This window comes from Cryptomeria japonica, chromosome 1 (genome assembly GCF_030272615.1).
Source record: "Cryptomeria japonica chromosome 1, Sugi_1.0, whole genome shotgun sequence".
Lineage (NCBI taxonomy): Eukaryota > Viridiplantae > Streptophyta > Pinopsida > Cupressales > Cupressaceae > Cryptomeria > Cryptomeria japonica.
This window is the reverse complement of record NC_081405.1, coordinates 102,883,821-102,898,649: the sequence shown is the minus strand read 5'-3', so window position 1 is coordinate 102,898,649 and position 14,829 is coordinate 102,883,821. Positions and strand designations below refer to the sequence as shown.

Sequence of the window (14,829 nt, the reverse complement as noted above, 5' to 3'; positions counted from 1 at the left end):
GGCAGACTTATCGGCACGGTGGTTTGCATGTTGATTATGCTGGTATGGGGGTCGGTTTCCTTGGAAATTTTGCTGAAAAGGGGGTCTAGTGGGTGAGATTTGGGCTCTCTTCAGATTAACGATTTCGTTTGAGAAGGATCTCAGTAAATATTTCATGTCATTAACCTCTGCAGCTAGGGACATATGTTTGTTGGGGGTCGGGATACACATACATATATTGTGGAGTAGATGTACTAGGGACGAATTCCTCAATAATTTGGTGAGATATCTCAGGAAACACTGGCATGATGGGGTGAGGGGCGATCTTTTCCGGTGTCGATTAAATTATTTTCTGCTTGTACTACTATGTCGAACACTTGCGGGAGGGTATTACCACTTAGAGATTGGATCATCACTGATATGTCAGAATTAAAATCCTTTAGTTAGAAAACAAACGCCATATCCGCAAGAGGGCGGGCGGCTAGAGGTATTCTTTGCCAGGTCCACTGGAATCTCAAGTTAAATTTCGTCAACGCTTCTTGAGGAGCCCTCTTTATTGTGATCAACTAGTGTATCAGTGACGATCTGTCGGCCTTGTTAGAGAATCTCTGAAAGAAACAGTCACCCAACTGATCCCAATCTGCTATAGTATTGGGCCCCAAGGATCTGAACCAATCTAGAGCTCTTCCTTTGAAAGAGGCTACGAGCAATCTCAAGGCTACATGTTGCTCAGTAATGTCGTGAACCATGCAGACGTTGGCTATATCTTGTAAATGCTCCCCTGGAGTCTTATGACATTCTCCAGTAAACTTGGGTACAGCTTTCAGCGCGGCCGTGGGAATTGGTCCCCAGACTACAGGTGGGGTTGGAGGAATGAGGGGGCTCTCGTTATTCCAAGTCACAAATTTCTAGGGGGAACGTGTGCCATAGTTGTGAGAGTGACTGTAGGAAAGATAGGTAAGCTCTGAGAAGAAGAAGATACAACCAAATGAACGTTCACCAGGGGGAAGGAGTAAACTGGGGTTTATGGTTGTTTGACTCCTGGTGACGGGCCTGTGACTCGTAAACTGGCTCAAGGTTTATTCAAACTATTGTCCCACCGAGCGTGCTAGAAAAAGAACTGTTGACTCTAAATTTTACTCTGAAAGCAAACAGCCTTATGAGAAATTCAGTGATGGGGGACCAATTGTGCGAGACTCACTGAATGACCTCTGGGATTGAGAAGCCGGCTCTTCCTTATGGTTTTGAGAAAAAGGAAGAAGGAAACTTGAAACAACAAGATCTAAACTACTGAGGCGATGCACCAAAGCATTCTATAAAAACATTAATCAGCATATAAACCCAAAGAAATACGGTTTTAAAGCTCATTCAACAATCTACATATCCGGACAGAACCACAACTAAGATACAATCAAAATTCCTTCGCAACATAAAGAAATATCAATCATGCATCTACCAGATAACAAGTGCAAAACATAGCTTAATCGGCAGAGTCTTCGATATATATTTCCAAAGTTATCAGAATCACAAGGGAAAGCGTAGAAAACCATCAAAGCACGTTGAAAAGAGGCATCACAAAGGCCGCGGGCACAATTTGATTGACCTTCTTCAGAAAACAGTAACAGCTAAAAGGCTAAAAATTCCAACTAAGAAAACTTAATTGTTTCTTTTTTAAAGTTTTGAACCCCCAGAAAAGGGAAAATCAAAGCATAAATAGAGCCCACGGCTCTGCTAACAGCCCAAACATCTGCCAGCCAATCGCAACCACCCCTGAAACAGAAAAACCATGTCGTGGCATTTCGCAGGAACACACCCAGCAAAACGACCTCTGAAGTTGTTACTCCCACCCAGCCACGACGATCTTCATACCCATCTGAACAGAAAAGCCATGTCGTGGAACTACCTGGCAGACCACAAACTCTGAAGGACACGTGGAAGCTCAGGGGAACCTCTATGGAAAAGCCTCCCAATCAAAATACTACCAATAGTGCGAAGATGCCATGTGTCTCCATCTTTCTAAAACCACAGGGCGGGGCCCAAAAGAAATGTCGAGTCACCAGAACTGATCCATTTGTCACCTCCGCACTGCTTCAGACTTCGAATCATAAAACACGGACCGTCGGGGCAACGCCGAGATGACATTTGGCCCGTATGTCGAGTGCAGCTAGAAAGTTAAAGAAGTAGACAAGGCATCCCGATCAAAAATTCGCCCACGAACTTTAACTGAAAATAATGTGAACAAGTCTCACTGACTACAAGTTTCTGCTGAAGTAAAACAATAAAAATGAACTCAAAAATGCATCTTCTATGCCAAATAGAGTTTTGGTTCTAGCTCTGCTCTGTACCGGTTCATAAACCTTGAACCCTACTACCAGGTATCTCTTCTCCTCCAAGAATGCTTTCCAAGCTATCTACAAATCATTGCATGATATAGCATCCACATACAAATGATCTACATACATATACTTCGCATTATATAGTTCTGCTATATTCTCCTCTATCGCATCCTATGTCATATCTTGTATCATATCTTATGGCATATCCAAAATGACCTAGCAGACTAACCTATATACCCATTACAAACAATATGTCTTATGTCGGCTTACAATGTATTACAAAAGTTATTCAATGTTGGCCTCAACAATAATTACAAAATGATTTACTAAATAAATCTCCCTTGATGTCGGCTTCCTTCAAGTACTGATGTCGGTGTCGGTGTAGCCCTGAATGCTCCAAAGCCGGTGTCTGTCGGTATATGCCTCCTAATGCCGGTATATGACTTCCATCTAATCTTGTTGCCATTAGTGACAACAAAATGAATCTGATGAGTGTCAATTGCCAACAATTATGATGTCTGCTTCACCATACCAAAATCAAGAAGCTTGACCCTCTATTTGTCATCAAGAAGAATATTGCTACACTTAAAGGCACAATGAAAAATTTGGGGTACAACTACTTCATGAAGATACTATAGACCCCTTTCTTGCAGCAAAAAAGATATTCCACAACTCCAAATTCCATTGAGATGTTCTCTCAAGTTCATACATCATTTTTGTAGGCTGACATTTGATAATACATTTTGTTGAGAAAATGTCTCAACCTTGCTTTTATCATATTTATATTCAATTATTAATTGGTAATTTGTAATTATCTTCTATGAAAGTTGCTAAATGCAACTATGACAACTTGTAAGGTGTTTTTTAATTGTCAAAATAGAAAGAGCATGAAAAGGTGGAAGTTAAATGAAAAGCTTGGAGAAGATAAGGAAGATCTTATAGAAGGTAGATAAAATCACAAGTTGCAAGAGGAAGTTTCTTTATTTTGTGATTTATGCCTAAATGGTTTTAGAAACCATTTGTTAGTTGTAATTTCTCTCATGCCTATTTATTTAGTGCTTGAGTAGAAAGGAAAAAAATTGCTAATTCACAAGCTATTGAAGCAATGAAGTGTCATAGTGATTCATAAAGAGAAGTTGTATCAATGTAATTCATTTGAAGGATTAATACAAGTCTTGGATCTCTTTGGGTGTGGAGTTTTTTCGGGTTTCTCCACGTAATCCTTGAGTTATAGTTTGCATTTATTTTGTAATGTATTTCCATTCATGATTTATATTTCTATTTTTTTATTTGGATGCATAAAATTTTCAATATTGTAAAGTCCGGTCATGTTTTCAACACATTTTGTCAAACATTTCATGAGCTATAACATTTTGCATACATTCCTTTGCTTGTTGGACATCCATACTCTACTCTTAAGCTCTCATTTTAGTGTATGTCATGGCAATACTAATATGGTTGTGTAATTTGATTATGCCCAATCTAATTGAATTTTCTTTAAAAATTCAAAATATTTAAACAACCATTTTGTACATAGCCACCAATCACTGTATTCCATGAGAACATTCATGTAGTCATGCCCTTAAACATTTGAATGCATCTTCATATACATAGTAAGTAGGAAAATTCCTAGATCAACACCACAATAAAGCCTAGATTTTATAACTTAAAGCATCCATTTGCTTGCCCTGCTTAGAATCATCTGAACCACTGCATATCAATTTCAAGCATAACCAGCACTCAAGTGTCTCCATCAACTGATATCTCATTCAGACATGGTAAGACAACCTCAAGTGTATGGAAATGGACAAAATTTAAATTTTTCAAGGGCCATAATTATGAACAATAGTATCAATTGAATTTTAAAGTAAAGAAAGTTAATTGTATGAATGCTTTGAATAAGCAAATGTAATTTATTGTCTGTACTAATTGGTGGTCAAGCATGATGGATTGTGGATGTTGTGGCAATATTGGTTTCTTTTAGCAATATCATTTTAACAAAAATAGGAGCATTCCAATCGAAGTTTTGATATGAGACCATATTCAGAAAAAGGTCCAAAGCAGTATCAATATATGAAGGTCATAATTGTCAATGACAATTAAGAATAGGCATATAAAATAGATCTTATATTATTATTATTTGAAAACTAGATGGTAGGCCCTCTAAAATGATCAAGCACATTATATTGATTGTTATAGAGACTTTCAAGAAGAGATGATATGCATCATTAATCACGAGTATCCAAATAATAATTAATCATAACATGACACATAATATTCAAAAGGCAAACCAGGGCATGAATCAAAAATAATCTCAACAAATAAAATGTCAAAATGAGGCAAAACAAGGAATAATAATCGATATCTTGATATTTAGGAGATTTACTATCAGCAATTGAATGCAAAAGAGTAAGTTACAACTAAATAATTTTTATGGCATTAACAATAAATGATAAATCATATCTTAAACATCAAAACAAATTAGTGTTTCCATGGTTATTCAAAGTTTAGCCTTCAAATGAAGATCTACTTCAGAAAAGTATGGTACTAATACTAAATACCTTAGTTTTTTTAAATATTTTTCATAACATCAAAAATTTAATTAAAAAATGTTTGACCATTAACAATCAAAAAGTCCTTAACTATCCCCTTTTAAGATATTCTTTAAATTAATAGAATTCACTCAAGATATATTGATAGTTTTATCAATGATTGCAATCTATGTAATATATTCTTAAGTCAATAAGTCATGGCACAATACCTAGGTTGATCAAATCGTCAATTCCCTATAAATACCTTGCAAATTCGTTGAGCTAAAAGACCTCATTTGTAACTCAATAGTGATGAAACCAATGACCCCATCCCCAATTTGTCAAAGATAAGAAAATATCTCATCATTCCAAACCCTAACTCACTATGGGAGCCCAAACCTCATCTAGTGACAACACCAAGGACCTAGTCCCTAGCTTGCCAAAGGATAGGAAAAGACCTTGTCCTTCCAAACCTTACCCACCCCATGGGCTTGGATCCCATTCAATTCGCAAGTATAACTAGAGTTCCGAATTGGTGATTGGTATATTTGCTAGACTATTATTGAATAGTATTTCTTGATGGATTGACAAGTAATCCCTTGAATAATATTTGAATGTTCTTAGTAATAATTCTTTAATGAATTTCTAAAATTATATGTATTATAGAGTGTATTTATGGAGTTCTACCTTGGATTGATGAACTGAATTCTTTTTTATTGCTTCTAGATTGATGCTTGATTGACTGTTAATTGATTTATGTCCTCTTATTTTGAATTATCTTGTGAGCCGATATATGAATTTATGGTCAATTGATTCCCTCATTCCCAGTTTGATGATTGGATGATTTGTTGATTCAATACTTCAAAGGTTGATGTTTGAATGATTGATATTTAAATGATTTGTGTTTGAATTATTAAATTGATTGATGAATGGATTGATCTTTTGATGCTTGTTGGTCCATTTGCTTGAATGAATTATCTCCTCCCAAAGAAATGACCTCCTCTTTATATCTTATTGGTGAAAGAGCCACACCACCTTTCACAAGAATTGAGTCACCACCCTTCATTGTTACCTTTGGGAACAATAATTTTTTCCTTCATTCCTAATTTTTTAATTATTTATTTCTTCCTTGATGATCTCCCAAGGAAAGCATCTCCCTTTTATAATCTTATTCTTGAGGTCATCTGATGCAGAGGCATCATGGGCCCATTCTTTGTCATTAGGAAATTTTTCATTTCCCCTTGTTTGGTAACAAAACACTATTCCACCTTAGGACCTATCTCCAAGATTCATCAACACTCACAACTCACTCACATCAACCAAGTAACACATCTTCTGATCTACAACTTCTTGTTTGAACACTCACTCATTTGACTGAACATAAACTTATTCCCATGACAGCAATCACAACCTTGACTTGTCAGCACCCTTCACCATAGCAATTAGACTCCACTCCTTAAAATGACAACAATGGCTCATCTTCACTCAACCAAATCATTCCCATACTCCAAGACACTCACAATGGCCTATTAACAACATCAAACCTCTATCAACACATTGGACAACCAAATGATTGTGACTGTCCCACAAACTCTTCCCATAACCTCAACAACTCTTGCATTTAGACTCTCACCTTGAACAACTCTTTCCTCTCAGATCTTTGACCTCTACTGAACATGAAAAGACTCTTAACACAATGTATAACCCCCTTTGAACTTGGGTTAACATACTCACAAATAATCTAATCTTTAGACTGTCAAACAAGAACTTTACCGGTCTTTCTTCATAGACCCGTACTCGGTTGTCTATAACCTTTTTAACCCTATAGTATTTATCCAATCGCTCTAGTGAGATCCTCGAAACCTTGGTTACCAACAACATATCAAAAACTGAGAAAAATCCAACGATTAAATTGTGAGAGATTCCCCTCGAACCGAGACTGTATTTTCTGAGACAGTCACACATTCATCTTCAACAAACTACTCTCTTCCTCCATCCAAAACTCGTGCCAAAACACTGCATGGTCTCCTGCCAATGGTGACACATAAAATACAAACCCTCTCCCCTTCATCAACCAAGTTTGAGGGCATATTACACGAAAAACACAATGGTTCTACATTTTAAAAGCTCATTGGTTACCCTAGGACAAGGTTTTGTCAGTTTTATAAAAAAAACTTAAATAATTTCTTTGAAACTAAATGAAATCTACTGAAACAAAAGCCAATATTTAAAACATTCAAGCCTTCAACATATCCACCAAATGATTAAACAAAATGCAACAATATTTACCACTATAATGATCTGATATCAGACTGTTACACGGAGAAAACCATGAAAAGTACAGAAAACCAACTTTATTGTTATCAAAACTCAATACTTCGACAACTCTCCTTTTGTTGGATCATTACAAGCATATATATATCATTTCCCTTCATGGAGAACCGACCAACCACTTTCCAACTACCTATTCAACCAATTTTGTGCACTTGTTGTCAATTTTGACACTTTTAGTTGTCAATTGACAAGTTTTGATCTTTCTTGCTACATGACTCAACTTAATCAACCTATTATATCAATATGGTCATTTGAGACCTTATGAAACAACAAAACATTATAAAAAAAACTCCTATCTACCCTTGAACCCCATTACATTACTCATTTTGACATTGTTTTCCCCATATGACAACATTCACAATTTGATTACATTGACTCAATACATGAATAGATATAGCTTTAATTGCCTTAATTACATATCCAAATGGTCATGATTGACCTTACAACACAAATATCTTCTTGATCTTCATTGTGGCCTCATGATGGCCATTCTTGCCTTGGGTGCTCCTGCACCAGCGTCACAAGCTTTCGTGAATGAGTCACAACCATTCATCCTTACTTGTTGTCTTTTGAAAATAGCTATTTATTTCCTCAAGATTCTTCATATTTTTCCCACTTGATTTCCAAGTTAATGATTGATCCATTCCTTTTAGACCTTTAATCCTCCAATAGTCATAACTCCTTACATCATATTCTTTGATCCATTAATACTATTATTTATATTAAATCTTACTTAAAAAAGAGATATTACGTATATCCAATGTCTAATGCACTTCTTCGTATTCTTTGATCCATTAATACTATTATTTATATTAAATCTTACTTAAAAAGGAGATATTACGTATATCCAATGTCTAATGCACTTCTTAGATATGCCAAATTTGATACTACTCAATATATTATTCATATGTTGTAGAAGAATGTGAAAGAAAAATTATAACAGAAATTTCTATTTTGAAATTTAAAAGGGGTAAAGATTTATTCAAAAAAAGAAGGATACAAAGCAAAGACATTAACGAACCCTATCAATCTCCACTAAGGAGTCCAACTCTTGGGACAATTCCGGGGATAATTGGTCCCATTCCACAATATTCCAATTATAAATTTGATCCGAAGCCCATTTGACCAAACAATCTGCAACACTATTTCATTCTCTAAGGATATGATTGAAAGTCACAGAATCCAAAGCACACAACTTAAGAATTTGTTTAATAACCAAAGCTAGCTGCACATCCATTAACTCTCAAAATTAATCATTAGGCAAACGTTTTACAAAAATAATCTATTATATAACAAAGATGCACGTAAAGGAAATGAAGGGTCTACCTCTTCCTAGTCATAACAGACTTCCCAACATAGTTGACATTAATTCTTCACCACCATTCTCAAAAGCTAAATACTCCATCTATTTCATTTAATTTCTAAAAATAACATTTCAATTAATGGACCCAACTCCTAATTATGCCAATTGACGTTTCTTTAGTGAGGAGCATTAGATGAAATATATAGATCAATGGTAAAGATTAGAAGGACTACACATCGTATTTACAACAAATACTGTCGTGTTCAAAAAATCTACCACTTCTATTTTCCCACTGTATACACTTTTCCCATTGCAACAGGAATATCTAAATTTGATCAGGTTCTTAGCACACTTGTTTTAAATTTCTTTTGCCAGTCACTTTCTTTAACATCCTGGATCTGGTATCTTTCTACTTTTAGCCTTACAAGCATAGTATCAGTGGATTTTCGATGGTGGATAAGGGGCAAAGGATGACATCACCAAACTCCTACCAACCAAACTATATTTAAATAGATGGTGCTCAGAATCGGCTATCCAGCCAACTAAAACACAACCCATACAAAGGAGAACACCAACTTTTTTTTTAAAACTCTCCTTCGTATGGGTTGTATCTTAGTTGGCTGGATAGCCACTTGCTGTGGCTGTCTGGTCCCCTCAACAAAGGGTTGAAGGGGAATGAACTGTAGGTCAGTGAGGCAGAATGTGATGAAGATGGTGATGATGTTAGTGAGCGTGGCAATGGCAAGTAGTGTGGTAGAGAGTTTTGTGCAACGAACGGAGGTGTTGATCAGTGGCAATGGCAAAGAGATGGCTTTCATCCCAGCAAGATATAGGTGGCACCTGAGAAGACCATCTTCAAGAACAACGCAGGCTTCCCCCCACAACATCTTCAAGAACGACGCAGGCTTTTCCCCACAACATCTTCAACAAGCATGAAGTGCTCATTAACACCAACACCATCACCATCTCCATGCAGAAAGAAGACTTGCTAAATGCCCCCAGCCTAGCTTAAAAGTTACCCTTGACAAGAAGGGCACATGCCACTTCTGCTCATTCAATTCATTGGGGAATCGACATGACCAAGAAAAGTCACCATCAATTAATTTATCACAAAACCAATAATAAAAAGTGATTTCTTTAAAGAATATTTGTCACAATTTTATCAATCTTGATATAGGGGATATGTGTGATTTAGACAGCCTTTCAATTCAAACGAGCGTCCCTTGAAGTGTTGTCAAGATACAAATATCTAGACCTAGAAATGGTAACCTCTAATTATCTCATAACAAGAAAAAAATTGAATTTTGATGATCGACTGCTTACTGCCTCCTATATATAGGATCAAAGCTTTGTGTTACCCTTGAACAAAATTAAAATCAAAGCAAAAGACATATGAACTCACCAAAATCTGTCATTGTGACAAATATATAATCTAAGAATACAAAATCCCCCCAGCAGCATCTAATAACATCACACTTCTTGAATGCGTCTTGCATGATAAAAATTTTACAATGTATTTTTCTTGATAAAAGTTGAATAAAATGTGACAATGAAACCACCTCTAGGCATATACCATGCAACAAACAAGCAAAAGTTTTCTTATTGCACTTTTTTCATGTTAAATTGGGCATTTTACAACTCAACTAAAAACAAATTCGAAGTAGTTCCGCAATAGAAAAATGTGCCCATAAAATAAGAAAAACTACTGCACAATCTGAGATATTTGCCTGCAGAAAGGCACAACTGTATACTTTCCTGAATGGGGTTGACATTAGCAACCTATTTTCTAGTACTTCAGTCCTCAAAACCATATGAAGCAATCTCTTCTGCAACATCTAATACCTCTTCAGCTTCCACTTCTTCTGCTTCGTATTCTTCTTCTTCATCACTGGGCTCTCCATCACGCAATGCTTGTCGAAGGAATCTTTCTTCTTCATGTAGACGTTTCCATTCATTGACCCAGCCCTGCCATTCCTCCTGCAATTTCTTTCGTTTCTCCCTGTCTTGTTCACTTAACAATAATGAAACATCCTGATCCTCAGCCTCATATTTCTTGCTATACTTCTTCAAATTCTTGGCAATCTCCTCTTCTTTCTCTGGACTCAATAGAGAGGGAGGCCTTGGGCGCCATAACAGCTGTGAATTACAGTAAAGGCATATATAAATACAGAGCTATAAAGCGTCTACTTTTAACTAGTGCAGCATGGCTTTCAACATGCTTTTGGATTCTCACCTGGTAAAAATGATCCCTAGAAACACGATATAATAGCTTTCCATTGAATGACCATATGTTGAAGCCATTTTCCATTTCATGAACAGTTGTAACATATGTTGCTACATATCTGTAAATAGACAGTGTATCGGCAGCTATCAGAGAAGCACAAAGCAGCAAATCACCGATACCTTATGTAACATAGAGAAAAAAAAAATTACCTTCCAGTAGGATCCCACTCAATATCAGTTGCCATGAAATGCTCACCAGTTGCCATTGTCTCAAGTTCATCCACATTGTAAAATTCAAGCTGGCCATTGTGAGTTTTCAGCCCTGCCAAAATAATAAAGCGCCCAATAGGAGACCAGAAAAGTGCATTTGCTGATCTTCCTTTAATAGTGGCGAGTTTAGAAACCCGACCAACATTATTAGGGCTCCTCATTGAATAGAAACTGACATCTGGCTTACTCCCATCTCCATGAATGATAGCAAACCTGTGCCCTTTGGGCTCCCAAGCAAATGCAACAATTCTGTCATTCTTGTTTTCTAATTCTAAGACTTCTATGGGAATATCTCTTTCCTTGATTCGGAAAAGTTCAAATCCAGTGTGGGTACTTTTCTTGGTTTTTGTATACCGGTCCACTTTTACTGCAAGGTAGTCTCCATTGCTTTGCCAATACATCTTGCAATCACTTACACTGAAGAGATTTTTCTGCCTCAGTTCTTCCCTTCCAGGAATTTGTACAAGACTAACCTGAGAGAAATGGCACTTATTTAATAAAACTACCTAAACCAGAGCCCTATAAAGCATAGTAATTTGTATCACTTGTTCAATATTCTTAAATAGGACTTTTAACTGAAAGCATACAATTTGATTATAAACTGATAAATGTAAAGGATTTGTCAAAGTAACAACGTTAAAAAGCTCACTCTTGCAGGTTGGTTTCCACCACCTCCCTCTGGCACAAACAGTGATAGAATTGGATCTGTTGGAGACCAACTAAAATCCATTACATTGTCAACTTTGAGGAGTTTCTTGTCAAGGAGACCCATTGTATCTGTTTCATAGACACTGATAGCATTTTTTCCAATCCTGGCAAAATATTTATCATCTCTGCCACCTGCCCATCTGGTCAGATTTGATTTGCATCAAATTAGAAATGGTCACTGTTAAGAGATGCAAGCAACAACAATATTAATCATTGATATACAAACACTATTAACAAATTGCAAAGAAATACCTGAATACAGGCCAAGACACACCAGCAACTCCTCCAGTTCCACCAGTTGCAAAATCATCAGCACTTCCTTTAAATTCTCTTGCTACGGTACCAGTCCTCATATCAAAGATGTTGAGAGTAACCCTCTTGAACAAAAGGCATTCTTGTTAGAGAAAATTCACATTCTTGTTAGAGAAAATTCACAAGACCTTTGAAATAAAATATATTAAAAAATGACCTGTACTTAATATCTCAACCATGTTTTTCAATAAGAAGACAGTATTTTTCTGAAATATTTAATTACATAGTATCTCCACTGCTAAACTACCTGTGTGTCTCTTGGGTTACTAGGCTCATGGCTGCTGTAAGTTACCAGGAATTTCTCCCCGGGTGATATATCAATCAATCTAACCTACAAGAAGAATATAGGAGATATGTCATATTTCTATTCTATATTTGACAAAAGAATGATTTCTATCAAATATTTATGTGATATCAAAGATTCTCAATAGCACAACAAAGAAATAATTCTCAATTATAATAATTCACAGCCACCCAAGTAAACTTTGCACCAAACAAACCTGTGTATGTGCAAAACGCATCAATCTGGTAAATGTGGTAGCACCTCCCCAAACAGCTGCTCCCTGCCTGTGAAGAGTTGCCAAGTATGTTCCAAGTGGTGACCACTGAACAAAACTTTCAGTCCAATGCTGCAAAAGAATGGGTTCTAAGCTTCAGTAGAGTGGAAAATAAAAAACATTCATTTTGTCTCTCTTCAGTAGATAAAAATTTCTGCAGCTAGTGCCATGATCTTCTTAACTGTACGGCGGTACACTAATTCAGGCTTCGATTGCCTAGCATCATTCCAGTAAACTTCAGTATCTGACTGAGCACGAATGACAATTTGGTCACGTCCCTTCTCATCTGTAAGCCACAGGTGTAAATTTTCCTGCAAAATAAGAATGCTTCAATTCATAAATGAAAAACAAGATTGCCTAGAATTCCAGGGCATATAACACTAAATTGTCAAACTTGTTAGCAGATGGTTCACACTTACAATAAGCAAAAGTCAATAGTTAAGTTTTCAAGATGAAAATATTTATGAATGAGCATTCCAGTTAATTCTTGTGTAAATTGAATAGTTTTGGATAAGCTATAATGTTGCCAATAGAAAGCAGAAGTGAAGGATGAAAATGCGTGGCATATATAGTTAATAGTAATATTTAAACATTCATTTTAAGTGAATTTTCAGGTAGACCTTTTCTACGACTTCAAAATATATTTTGAACCGTGAAGAATCCAAACAAACTGAATTTGCTGTAAAAAACAACGAATAAAAAGGAGTACGTACAATGGGAGAATATGTCTTGGTTTCAGGAGGAACCCATTCGTCTGATACTTTCATGTATTTCTCAAACTCATCAAACATGTTAACAGCAAAAATGTGTGCTTTGTCCAGCTTATATCCATTCGTTTGATCTTTTGCTGTTTGTGCCTCCTGCACCAATCAAAAAGCAAAATGGAAAAATATTAGGTAACATCGTTACACAGGAAAAAAGGAGTGAAAGCATCAACACAATCATCTTGCTTAATATAAAAATCAAGATTCCAAAATTGAAGATCTCATCTAGGATATAAACCATCTAGAAATACTAGGCATAAGGTTGCAATTGGCAAGTCGAGAACAAAATGTTCTCTGCATATAAAAACAAATACTCAAAATTAATTATAAATTGTAACTTCTATATGCCATTATGTATAACCTAAACCTACCAGTCCATTTGAAAAATGCGTCAATACAAAGCATTCAAACCAAAATGGAAGTCCATAAACCATACCTGAGGAGTGTTGTACTCTATAAAACAATAACCTTTAGTCTTCTGTGTCTCAGGATCAACTGGCATCCACAGACCCCTGTCCCTGATTGTTCCAATCTGGCCAAAAATCTTACGAACAACACCTTCAAGTTTCTCAAACTTCTCAGGAGGCACAACAGGAAGATTGTCAACAACAATGACATTACCAAACCCCGTCTCAAACTCCAATGAGTCTTCTTGTTCCTCTTCATCATCACTGCAATTAAAAAAAATAAAAAAACATTAGCAAATAGGGAAAGCACTCGCTATAGTTCTTGGCAGAGCCATTGCCACTTCAAACCATACGCCACAGTTCCATTCTGTGGTGAGCAAACTTACAAAGACATTAAATTACTTGGATCTCTGATTTGGACTAGGATTAAATTAGATGATTAAGCAATGAAAGATGGTTATGATTGTTTAAACTCCAAAAAATATCGGAGACCTACAAAAGAACCATGGAAAAAAAGACAGAGAATGCAAACCCGATGGCATCTGCATTCTTTTGGCTACCAGTGAAAGACACAATTCAGGCTCAAAACTGATTGACAAAAAAGAGGCTTTCAAGGGCCCTAAAGATGTTTAACATGCTGAAAATCCACCCACCTCTTGATGCCGAAGTCTTCACCAGGAGGCAGCTGCATTGCATCCAAATCCACCTGCGAAAAATCGATGTTCAGCTGATGAGCAGGCACCGGCAGAGGCATCTCCATAGTCTCTGCCATGCTTAGAGCACGTCAGTATCAGATGAAGGAAAAAGGAAGGGCAAAAAACGTTTAGGGGTTTATCGGATCTCTGTTAGGGCTTCACAGCTAAACGGTGAGCAAACTCATTTAGAGGCATTCTACAATGGGTAATAATAAAAATTCATTTTTTATTACTTTCTATGTTAGAAACATTAATATTTAATAATAATAATAAATATAATAGTTTTTTCTTTCTCCTTACCACTCTAATTGAATCAGGGCTTGTATTCTCCTCCTTTTTTAATACAAGGGTCCTGCCCCTCTGCAGCTATTTACTTATTAAAATAAATAAATAAATATAATAATTTTGAT

At 36.2% G+C, this 14,829-nt stretch overlaps 1 protein-coding gene across 1 annotated transcript; it reads right to left on the bottom strand.

Annotated features, from left to right (window-relative positions):
* Window positions 1-9,943: 9,943 nt before the first annotated feature.
* LOC131040660 (eukaryotic translation initiation factor 3 subunit B) lies at window positions 9,944-14,610 on the bottom strand. Its single transcript, XM_057973616.2, has 11 exons — window positions 14,378-14,610; window positions 13,754-13,988; window positions 13,267-13,413; window positions 12,736-12,864; window positions 12,497-12,625; window positions 12,244-12,327; window positions 11,937-12,061; window positions 11,626-11,824; window positions 10,917-11,449; window positions 10,717-10,825; window positions 9,944-10,619 (listed from the first exon to the last, which is right to left on the bottom strand). The coding sequence occupies exons 1-11, from the start codon at window positions 14,494-14,496 to the stop codon at window positions 10,278-10,280; spliced, it is 2,151 nt and encodes a 716-aa protein (XP_057829599.2). The 5' UTR covers window positions 14,497-14,610; the 3' UTR covers window positions 9,944-10,277.
* Between the last annotated feature and the right edge of the window lie 219 nt (window positions 14,611-14,829).

Excerpts from the sequence above, each read along its gene's own strand:
- LOC131040660 (XM_057973616.2), bottom strand. The coding sequence starts at position 14,496 with ATGGCAGAGACTATGGAGATGCCTCTGCCGGTGCCTGCTCATCAGCTG. Across the intron at positions 11,825-11,936 it reads GTGTCTTGGCCTGTATTCAG|ATGGGCAGGTGGCAGAGATG; the intron begins GTATTTCTTTGC and ends AAATCTGACCAG. Across the intron at positions 10,620-10,716 it reads CTAGGGATCATTTTTACCAG|CTGTTATGGCGCCCAAGGCC; the intron begins GTGAGAATCCAA and ends TGTAATTCACAG.